We start from the raw sequence: 12,375 nt of genomic DNA, 5'->3' as shown, positions 1-12,375 counted from the left end.
AAATGGATACTCTTTCATCCTCATAAAGAAAATGTTCCTGGATATTCAAACATTAGTGGGTGGTTACGCTAACAAGATCACCTAAAAATAAAAACAAGCCATGTCAGTGTTTCTGTAACATCAATGCACACTGAATAAAACACTACAGTATTTTCAGAGGGCATTTATATGCATGAGTCATCAGCTGAGTCACTCTTTTCCTGTCTGTGATGCTGGGGCACAAACGGCTGTCATATCCCCCTCCTTTCCCCCCATAATACCCTAAAACCCACCCACCCATTTTACCCACTGTGCTCCTACTTAGACTATGGGTAGTTAAAAGAGGAAGGGAGGAAAGGAGTGTCTGTGAACATTTTTTTGGGCTACACTCCCTGTGGTGCTATGTTTGCAGGGAATTACTGCAAAAAGATGGGTTGCAGAAAATGTGAGAGACCACAACACATTTTCAGCCAGCCCACAGATTGATTTGGGTTTATTAAATTTTGGCCCATTGCATCTCTCTGCTGGCCAACAGTGCAAATCAAAGGCAAACCGCTCTCTCAGGGTGCCAAATGATCGCTACCTCCCTGCTGTGCAAGCAAACAAGATTCTCTTCCCTTGCATCTGTGTTCTCTCAGGTACTATTCACTTTACAGCCCGAAATAAAAGTGCATTGCACAAAGAGCTCTTTGGTCATTGGTGGGATGAGGGGGTCAAGAGAGATTCAACTCACAGTAATTCTTCTCAAAAAGTAAAGCAAGATGAATATAAAGAGGCAATGTGGTTTTTGTTATGCATATTTAAAATTAGACACGCTGCATGTCATTTATTAGTTAACAGTATATGAATAAAACAGCGTGTTCTCTTGTACAGCTAAAACAATTCATATTTTTGCTATATCATTTACACATTATAACGTGTTACAGCACATTCAATCTGCACATCTGATTCAGAAAACATGTTCAGATACAGACAGAGGTTAACATACTAACCATAAGACTCAAAAATAATGAGTCGAGTTAATTAAGATATAACCCCGCCAGTTCATGGTCACTTGTGACATTTGTCCAAGACTTTTTTATCAGGACCACAGCAACCACTGAAGACACCATGGTCATGCAGTCTCTTTTTCAGGGAATGTGGGTGTTTTAATGACCTGAGGAGGAGTTTACATTATACACTTAGACAGAAATCATAGATGGTGGGGGTTTCAAGGTTCATTCTGATATGTTTGCATTCCCTTTGATGTTTTTTTGGAAAATAAATAAAACAAAATAGATGGATTTAATATTTCTTTACTAGAAGTAGACTATATAGGCCTCCCTGGCAGTGTGCTGGAGGCTTTGAAACAGCCTTTAAACCATCATATTAGAGGATCATATTTACAGAAACATAACTGAGACAAATAAATATTGACTTCCTGGCTATTAATCCTTGTTGGGATTAGTGGCAGAAGTGACCTAATACAATAATGGATACCACTCACACCCTTTATAAAGGGTTAACACATAAATGATTTATTAATTCTTTACAGATCAATTACAGTAGAAGCCATCAATATAGCCTAAGAACATATTGTTGTCAGATTGTGAAACATTCATTCAGCTTGTGTTTACAGGCTACTCTCTATTTGGTAATTATAAATGTTGGAAATCCATCAATAAACGCTTTAAAAGTTGGTAATGAATTCATTTGGGTCCACGTCTTCTGCAGCCCCTTTCCAGTCCAATCAGTCAAATGAATTTTAAACTTGGCAAATGGTTTACGACTGATTAAAAAGCTTTAGTAAATTATTTACAATCAATTATAGAGCATTATGTTACAGAGTATAAAATCTTCATAAGGGGTGCTTCATTTCAAATGTATTAGCCTATTACTTGCACTGCATATTCTCGTGGGAAAAGCCAATTTTCCCCTCATGTTGTGTTGACAGCATAAAGAGTTGACTATTTTGTTGTTGTTGTGTTGGTTTTAAATGAAAATCTTTGGTTTCATTCAAAATGCATTTTTCATGTATTTTTGTAAATAAATGAAAATATTTGAGCTGTATTATTTTTTATATATTTGTGTCTTTAAAGAAGAGGAGGGGGGGTCCCCATCAGACGCTGGTTTCCTTTGAGACCAGCGCACTATTTAACAGGAGGTCCATTATTCCGTTTGTGCGGATTAATCCACGTTTGTGAGAAGGCTCTGCTTGTCAGTCAGACTTTGAACAGTGCACTGGCGCTCATCACCGCTAATCTCCGGCCGCTGCCTGTCATCAACGACCCCGCTACTGACAGTCACCACCGACGAGCTCAGAAAAAGAAAGAGAGAGAGAAAAAAGATTAGGATGAATAGTAACTAAGAGAGGTAGGAAACCCGAGGGCAACACTGTAAGGGACCGTGCGGAGATTAAAACGTTAGCTACGCCGTTTAACGTTCACGTTACTCGGGAGTTGCGATGGTCCAGTCAAGGGATATTTTTCTAGCCTTGCTTCTTGTGGGCTGTGCAGGTAAGAACATCTCACATTCACCATTTTACGTTTTTTTCCCTCGAAAGCTTTTACTGCTTATATTTCATCCTGTGATATTTTGCCCATCCTAATAGCTGCTAATAGTGGTCAGGACCGCAGAAGGCACACACTCGCCTCCTGGTCTCCCCTCTCCCTCCGCCCGTAGGCACTCCTGTTAAGTAGGTGCAGCGGTAACGGTGCTGCGACTGCTGCTAATTAGCTTACTGGCGAGCTTGGTGTTTTTTTGAACTAGTAAACAGGCAGCTCTGCTTCCAGTGTGTTTGGGTACCATTTCCCCTGGTCAACACACTCACAGTGGGGCTATATTAAACCGCTGCTCTTTGCGTGACCACCCTGCAAGCTGACTTAGCGTCATTTTGCATTAAATAAAACGTGCTTCAGAGGGACAAGCCTTTTATATATGGTGAAGTAAGGATGTGTGCATTGTGTGAATGTTAATGTGGCGGGCCATTTATTATTTTTCTTTTTCCTTTTTTTTAATTTATTTTTTTTATTTTTCATTTACTGTCGTGTTGGTGTTGGCCATGCTCGGATGGGACGTGTTTGTTGTTGATCTGGAAGGTGATGCTGGGCTCCCCATACAACCTCCATGGCTGAGTCACAGTGTTAAAGGTACATTGTGCAAAAACAAACCACTTTGTAGTGTACCTGTCAATGTGTGGTGGAGGTACCATGATGGCGTTGAGGAGGGGGTACCTGACATTGGGTGCTTGCTTGCATTAAGTCAATCAAGGGTCTTTCAGGGACAGTGATGATTTATTTGGTCTTTTCGTGCTCACTAAAAGCACACAGCATACACAACTTCTACTCTGAATCATCTGTTATGTAATCTGATGCCATGATAAAGGCTTTGAAATCAGATCCTCTAAGTTGATTTTTAAAAAAAAGTGTTGTTATGTAAGTCTAATTGAGGGAGATTTATGTTAAATTACATTTTTGATAACCTGAACACGCCCCTTTAAAAAGAATTAAATTCAGTAATTTGGCATGTGAGGGCTTATGGGTCGGTGTATCACTCTGAGCTATACTCGCAGTACAGGGTTTTCGTGGGATAGCCTTTTAATCCTTTATGTACAATCCAGTATGTGCAGGGGTGTTCCTCAGGCAGGAGAGCAAAACGCAGAGGGAGTGGAGCCCTCACTGCATTGTAATGCTAATATAATTCATGTTATCGTTATTGGGGAGTAGAGCTTTTCAAGAGCTTCATGACTGATTCTTTTTCTTGTTTCTTTCTTACACCATCGTTTCATGTGTGTGACATTTGTGTACTAGTACCAAACACTCTCAAACACAATCCTATAAAAAAGAGCTTGTAATACAGCATGGTAACTCATGAGCCGCTTGTGAACAACTTTAGGAGATCTTGTTAAATTAGGTTTGAAAGCAAAAAGAGAAATAATGCAGACTAACTTCTGATACCTCTGAAAATGTCGTATTCTGTTTGAGAGGGAGCATCTTTTTTAAGTTTAAGTGTCACTTATAATGTCGTTGGAACATCAGATGCTAGAAGTAATGTATGTGTGACTTGAGTTACTTCAAACGAACAGTCTTGTGCATACATTTATTAGCCAGATAGTTAAAGTACAGACTGATGGATACTGAATTTTATAAACAAATAGCACAAACAAACCTTTTTCCTTTCCAGAATTGTGACCAAGCTATGTGCTAAGTGGAACATTTAGTAGTTGAAAAATATCATTGGATGTAATGATGACACTGTTTCTAAATGACCTTCAGATATATCTTCTTCTTATCACCCAATCAATTCATCGTTAAGAGCATAAAATACTAAAAAATCATGAAAGAATGGCATTCACAACATGTCCGAGGCTTCTGTCACGTTAATTACGCTATCGCCTTATCGTACAATACGTGGACATGACCTTGATCATTTTTGCTGACCTCGATCATGCCCATTGTGTGTGTGTGTTTACATGCGTGTTTGTTGACAGAAGAGAGGTGTGTAGGCAGTGTTTGGTTGAGAAAGAAAGATAGAGTGAGAGAGTGAACATGTTTGCGTGGGCAATGATGTCAGCAGTTATCTGTATGTGAATCAAAGCTATGACCTCCTCAAGACCTGAGCCAAGGTCATGTGTGTTTCCCACCTGCTGATTGAAGTGAAGGGGTTAGCCCTGAAGTTAGCCACAATAGGTTAGCCTAGCCTGGTCCGGGCTCACTTAAGGTGGAGCGACTTTGATATGTAACGAAGACAAGACATTTTACAGTTTAATAATAATGATGATATATTGGCTGACTGATAATATCGGTTGACTGATAATGTCGGTCGGGCTCTAAACTGCTACTAAACTGAGAGTGGAGATGTGTTTGGCGTCTCTTTGAGTTCTGCTGTGGTGGTCGTAAATAGTTTTTTTTGAGACAGAAAAGGACGGATGTGTATATGAAGTATTTAATTCATGAAATCCTTTCTCTTTATGAGCAATCACATCACCCCAACATATAGAAATGGTTCCTGACATCTCTAGAAACTCAAAATTCTCCCTGGCACCTTCCAAATGGTATTTTAACCAAAACCTTAATTGAGTTTCTTTTTCTGAATTGGGACCAAGTTATATCGTAAGTGGGAAATTTTGTTGTTGAAAAATATCAGTGGATGTAATAATGACGCTAAAGGCTTTTCTTTACACCCAATTGATTAATTAAGTTTATAAATAATGAAAAAATTGCATTCACAATCTCTCAGAGGCTACTGTTTTTTTGTCTCACTAAACGTTAAGATATACAGTACATTTATTATATATGAAAACGAACAGAAGCTCAAACCCTCAAATATTTGTCATTATTGCTTGAAAAAACAACTGAGACGATTAATAAATGATCAAAATGCCAGTAAACGATATACGCTATATTTGCAGTGTGCTAATATTGCTACAATCAGTGGATTGAATAAGGAATTTAGGATCTGGTTTTGGTTTGAGGCCCATGTAATAAAGTCCAATCATTACCATAGCATCAGTCCACGTCTCTATTCTGATCTCGTATTGTGTCGACTACGACTCTCACGCTGCATCACTGAAGCTAAAATTACAGCGTTTCCTTTTATTTAATCTACTTTTTCTAGTGTTTGTTATGCCGTGCACACAGATGTCATAAATAGTGCTTTTTTTATCTAAATATGGCTTTTAAATCTTGAATAGTTGAATGCGAATCAAAGAGAGTCCTAATCTTTTTATAGATGGTTATATGGCGTGGTTGCAGTATTTATGACTGAACTGAGATTGAGGACGGATTAGCCATCGTTCCTCTTCCTTTTATCCTCCCTGCCTGCTGCATGCTCAATGGGCCTGTTGAGCCTCTTGACATAATTATTAATTGATCCTCTTCAAACTGATAACTGGAATACGGGATATTTTTCAAGACTGCGTTTCTGGCAGAAAATGAAATATGGCCTCCAACAATCAAAGGGATGGAAATGAAGCAGGACCGGCCAAGATAAGAGACGAGTGCTAACTGTCCCCAACCTGTGGGCTCTTCGATGAATGGATTGCAGCTCAGTCCGCATCTCACCATATGGCTTCTTCAAACAGGGGATATTTATGGCTCTCCGGTTAACAGTAGGATTGTTTGACTGAGCCTGTGTTACATCATCGACCAGATCATGTGGAAATGATGACGTAGCTCCGTACTGCTCCATTTACAAAGCAAGATGGAAGCGCAGCTGACTGCAGGCCGACTTTACAAACGGCTCCAGACCTCTTTACGTCTGACTTAGCTTCACGAGGATCGTAATCAACACTGCCAAAACCAACGGCCGAATGTCCACTAGCTTCAACTTGATGAAGCGATTATTTCAGAGTAGTGTGTGCACATTGTGAGCTGCCCAGCAGTGTTTCCCATATTTAAAATTTATTTGGGCAGTGCACCAAATTAGATTCTCCTCCCACCCTCCCAAAAAAAGACACAGCAGATCCTTTTTTTTTTTTTTTTTTTTAATGCAGTTTTCTCTTCAGGTGCCTGCATGACCTCAGCCAGCCAGTTTACACAATAGCTCGAGTGAGTGCAGCGAGCATGACAGTGTGTCCCTAAAAAAACCCTCATAATATCACAGCTCAACATGGTCATCCCTTTCAGTGAGACTACAGGGAAAATACATTTAATTAGGACTGTGACTAATGATTCATTTACTTGTATATTAATCTCTTTTGATTAGTTGATTGATTGATTTTGTTTTAATTGTGGAAGAGGCCTGTCTAGTCACGTTGCGTCTTTGCACATGTTGATTTCTTTATATTTCTTGTTTTGGCAGCTAGTGATGCAGCAGCAAAACCAAACATTTGATTTTAATATGATATAAACATATAAAACATAAACAGACATTTTTAATTGATTCCATTTGAGACGCTTATACCAGCAAATGTTTGACATTTGTGCTCAGCATATTACTCAAAAGATGACTTGATTATCAGCATTATCATCAATTTAACTTTCTGTCAATCAATTCATCTTGTCAGCACTGCATATGATCATGTCTACAGTGTCCTTTATTCAACCCAAAATGTTAAACATTATTTCACTTTGGAATAAAAACCACCAAAGAAAGCAAATCTGTCAGTATTTGAAGCAGAATGAGTCTCTTATAAAGCAGCTGCAACAGCTTTGCAGTCTGCTAACCCAAACTGGCCTTCATCCAGTGTCTAGCAGGAGAATTATGCCAAATCACATTAATATCAGACAGACACATTCACCTTTGGAGAAAGATCCATTAGGGAAATCTAGCCAAAGCAGGTAAAGTGCTAGTCTAGTCTATCGTTTCACCTCAATTTTCTGTGATTTTTCTGTTTTGTCATCTCAAATAAACCAAACTGCCAACAATATATGGTGGCTACTGGCAAGCTGTTGCTAAACTTTAGAGGATGTTTATTGCACGAGATATCATTTCAAAATGAAGCCACATACGGACTGGGTGAAACCACTGTCAGCCATGTGTATTTTAGGTATTTTATTTACTCAGACTAGTAATTTTAACAAATCCATATGTCTTCTTAACCCTAAAACAGTCAATGACATACCCATTCCCCACAATTTAGATGCACATTTACTTTAAAGCCCCCCCATATCCTTTTCAAATCATTTTTTAAAAATTCGCAACTTCAGGTTTTTCACCCAGTATCAGGGAGGAGAAGAGAAAGAGGCTGTGATTTTGTTCCAGCCAGGACTACTTGACTCTGTGGTGATGGGAAGTAGATCAGACAGATCCAGGTCTGAGAGAGTTGAGAGGAGATGTGTTGCCTTAGGACGCTAAAAAGATGACATTACACGTGCACGTGACCCTGTGAAGCACTGTGAGAGGAACATAAACAGTCTTTCCTGAGGGCTCGTTCACAGTAGAGGCACAGACTCTAGCTCAGTAGCTGCTTTTTAACTAGCTCTTGTAGTGGTACCATCCTTTATTTCATTTCCTGTTAGGCTTCAGATATTAAGCAGTGTGAGGAATTCGTAATAACCAATTATAATTTCAGAATGTACCAATCAGGTTCAATTGAGACCTGGCTAAAAATGGGCCTTGGAAAAAAATGTTGAACGTGTTTCTTTTTAGTTAAAGATTGCAGTCTACCTTCATATAAGCCTGCTGCTCTGAATATTGAAAACATGCTCAGATCTCAGCGCTATTAGGGAATTAGAACAGTGTGTCCTTGTCATTCATCAAATTTAAAAAAAAAAAGAGGCCAGCACTTTGAACAGAGGATCCCTGTGGACATGTAACCTTAGATTGGCACCTTTAGGCATTATGTGACTTCTCTCTAAAGCTTTTGCTTTGTGGGAGTAAAGGAAACTGATGGGAGTGTTGCACACTGTCAAAAGTTTCATTAATCCTGCAGTTGTCTGCTGGAAATAGGCTTGACATACTGATTGTATTTCTTAAGCACTCAAGTAATTCTATAGGCAGGAAATGTTTATGATTACCTGTTTGTAAACCTCTGAGTTTATCCTTCATTCTGAAGCTACGTTTGGGCAACCAGCTCCCTCTGCTCGCTGAAAACAGTTTTTAGCTATTTCACTGTGAGTATTTCCTTTTTAGATTATCATTTTCTCCTAGACCAGTCATCTACCGCTATGTAAATGCTTGTTGCACTTGGCAGAATGCATCACCTCCTCTCACCAGGCTATTCATTTGCAAATAAAGACTGTTTTTCTCTTTTTGTTCAGGCTGTTATGAACAGAGAGCACCTCCTGGCTCCCTTTTTTGCCTTTTCGTGTCTTACTTGGCAGTGAGAAAAGTGGGGAAAGCACAGGACTCTTGTGACCTAAACTAAGTCATCACAGACTTGTCTGTGGCTTATGTGGCCATTGAAACAGGAAATTAGTTTACAATGTCACTATCCACACTGGGAGGGACTGTTTACAAGAGGTACAGATGCGTCTTATCAACTCAGAACTCCTGACAGCGAGCTTACAGTACGTCTGATTTACGTAAATAAGTGTCTCATCTTACCGTGATAAAGCAATACGCTGTTGGCAAGGATTTAGCTTTCAACTTCTTTTATGAAGTGTGAATGGAAGCCGTGTGTGTCTTCTCACGCACCCATGCACATCATGGTACATTCATTACTGAAACACTATAGGATGCATCTCTATGCACGGAGCAGGGAAAATTCAGGTTGCTACGCCTCAGGCTGCCTTTTTATGCAGTCAACATAGTGTTTCACCCTTTCTAACATTATACCCTTTTACAGGCTTAGTCATTGCCTGGAATCTTAGAGATACCTCAGTTTCTCACAAAATGATGACATGCGTTAATATTATTATGGGAAAAAAATCCTATCATTAAAGTATTGAAGTGACACTCATTCAGTAGAAAGCTGTTATTTTTAATCTCTAATTAGATCACAGTAAGAAGGCACTATCTCCAGAGGAGCTGTAGCAGGCTGTAGCAGTTTCTGATCCCCTCAACGTGCAGGATCCACTTCGAAATGATGTCAGTGATTCCCACTGATACAGTCACTAAAGTATATTTTGACCCATTTAGCGTTTTACAGTCAAGAGTTTTGTCTGTCTTGTAATGCACAGCAGCGGAAGACAGTTCTTTGCATTCAACTCCTATTTGAGTGTTTTATATGTAACCTTGCACAGCAATCCCAGCTATAAGAAGTGATCTCTTTTTTTATGAATTTATTAGCCCAAAGCTACAAGGATCAGGCAGCTAAGTGTCACGTTATTCTTGAGTTGAGCATATTGTAAGAATAAATGTCTGTTCTGGTATTATGAGTTTTGGAGTACTAGAAGGAGAAGGAAAAATAGTTTATTTCTATCACTGGGGATGGGAATTAACCTCATTTCATCCTTATTCATGCAGTTTAATCTAAAATGATGTAACAGACTTGTCCAAAGATAGAAAGAAACCTATAACATGGCACCCGGTTTTGATGTGTAGCATATATATAGTCTAGGCTAATTCCTTTAAATATAATGGTATTCTATAGATGTACAATAGTATAGTTTTACAGTATGCTGTTTTTAAACATGAGTCTTTCTTTTAGCCATCAGATTTCAGTCAGTCTAGTCGAGCCAAAACCAATAATGTTTTTATCATTTTAACTTGTTTTACATAAGATTTGATCTGATCGTCATCTGATGAGAAACACAGTTTGAATGATTAAGAACACAGCTTTGTAGAAAGAGTCTGATGGTTTCAATTTAAAGAATACATCAGGACCTGAAATATGTTCTGATTTGCATTTTGCACAATCCAACAACTGGGCCCAAAACTCTTTTTTAAACAATGAGCTGTATAGACAATAAAACGTTTTGAAACCAACTTTTTGGTTGCTAGTAGCTAGTTCACATCTCTTCAATATTAAAGGCAAAACAAGGCAAGGTATGCTAGATAAACAACCATGATAAGGCAACATTATAAGCTTCTATTTTAATCCATACAGCTATCTGCATGAGCTCTGTGAAGGCTCGTGTTTAATTTGGCTTTGTGACATGTAAATGTGACCTGGAGTCTATTTTCCTCCATTTCATGCTTGTGACTACACTACATTGTGTACTGGGCTCTGAGCGCTTTCAACACATGGGTGACCTACACCCAACACTACACCTGCCAGTGTAGATGCACAGACAGAGCACTCGCTGCTGCTAACAGGCTGCTCAGTCTATGCCTCCCCTAATATTTAATTATCTTGCACGTTCAAATCTAGATAAAATAACAATATATCGTTCAGCCCTACTATCAACGAAGAGATTTTGGCAAAGTTTTAAACTACATTCAGTGTTACGTTTGTCATCAACGATATTGTGTGTTGATACAGTCACAGTAAGTGACATGGGGGCCGTCTCGTCTTGTCTTAGTCATGGAAAAAAACCTGTCAACAAACACATTTACTCACAGCTTCCATGAAGGAAATTATAATTACAATTGTCAGTAAAATGTGCTTTACTTTCAGAACTCTCTCTATATATAACTCTCTACAGTGTTTCAGTAGCTGATGAGTCACACTGATTATTTTACTTTGTTTTATCATTCATTCTCATTTTATTTTAGACAATTGTCCTTTTTTGTATTTGAACATCACACCAAGGTGATAATTTTGACCCAGTGCAATCTGAGATCTTAACATTGACTTTGACCTTTTTTATTTGGACAGCACATGCAGGCTTGTGGTGATTGATCCCAATGAATAATGAATGAGTAACGGTTGGGACATTACACCACCTCTTACCACCATTTGCCTCGGTACAGCTTGCACTCTGCAATAAGTGCAAAAATACTACTGTTGCTGATGCCCTTTTAACAGATTGTGACATTAACATTTCTTTTTTTTTATGTATCTTCCCCCGTTCTCTTTCCACAAGTCCTCTTAACACTGAGGTATGTAGCTGCTAACTGGACAGCTGTGTAATTCCTCTAATACGCACGGAGTCACGACAGCCTTTTTATTTTTTCTCCACAGAGAGTAGCTTCACCAGGAGCCAGGAGGGCGTAAAACACACATACACACACATGCACACACAGGTTCACACTAAATACTCTAGATCCCATCTCCTTTTATACACCCGACTCCTCGACCAATCAGTTGTAACCACAGACCTGGGCCGAGGAATGAATTTCAAGAGGCTATGGAGTGATAATTTTGAGGTGTTTTCAGTGAGAGTGCTGAATTACTAACGCCAACAAAGCAATATTACAGAGAGCTGGATTCTGGATTGAGCACTCAGCAGAATAAACACCACTGAACAGGAGGTTCAGCTGGAAGATTCGAAGGGATTAGAGTCCATCTTTGAGTCAGAGGTCACTGGAGTACTACGGTTAACTCCTCAGTGGCAGGCTGGTGGAGGTGTGAAGAGATTTGTCTTGAAATACTGAAGGCTGTGGATATTGACAGGCTTGGTGGCCAGTACAGTTCTGTGTGTATATAGTAGAGCTGGGTGATATAGATAAACTCAAATATCACAATAGATTTGACCAAATACCTCAATATCGATATCCCAACAATATTGTAGGGTTGACTATTGGTGCTTTCACAAAATAGTTACATAATGAGATTTTTGATAAATAATAATCAGTAATTTGGATAAAATGACAAAGTGGGTAATGGCAAATAATAGAGCAGCTAGGACAGTTTGGTCAGTTCAGAAAATTATCATTTTACCATAATGCAGTGTTTAAAACCAGGAAAAGACAACACTTGTGCCGTATCACGATATTATGATATCCAAATTCTAAGTCTCATATCACAATATCGATATAATATCGATATATTGCCCAGCCCTAATTTATAGCCTTGTAAGTCCACCTTGAAAGCCTGTTCTAAGGGGCTGGAATATATTTCTAGCCTTTCGCCAAACAGATTCACCCGTGTGTCGAAATAGTTGGCTGGGTTAGCCATGGTTAAAGGGTCATGATGGGAATGTGTTATTT

The 12,375-nt window shown here is 39.0% G+C and overlaps 1 protein-coding gene across 4 annotated transcripts in view; it reads left to right on the top strand.

The window, feature by feature from the left end:
* Positions 1 to 2,230: 2,230 nt before the first annotated feature.
* Positions 2,231 to 12,375, top strand: part of ncam1b (neural cell adhesion molecule 1b) — a 72,029-nt gene continuing 61,884 nt past the window's right edge. For all 4 annotated transcript variants that reach the window (XM_053320405.1, XM_053320406.1, XM_053320403.1 and 1 more), the window contains exon 1: positions 2,231 to 2,474. In XM_053320405.1, coding sequence (XP_053176380.1) covers positions 2,423 to 2,474 — 52 coding nt within the window. In that variant the 5' untranslated portion in view covers positions 2,231 to 2,422. The remainder of the gene's footprint in view (positions 2,475 to 12,375) is intronic.

Source organism: Scomber japonicus, chromosome 6 (assembly GCF_027409825.1).
Source record: "Scomber japonicus isolate fScoJap1 chromosome 6, fScoJap1.pri, whole genome shotgun sequence".
NCBI classification, from domain to species: domain Eukaryota; kingdom Metazoa; phylum Chordata; class Actinopteri; order Scombriformes; family Scombridae; genus Scomber; species Scomber japonicus.
The sequence above is the reverse complement of the archived record's forward strand: the minus strand, read 5'-3'. Positions and strand labels throughout refer to the sequence as shown.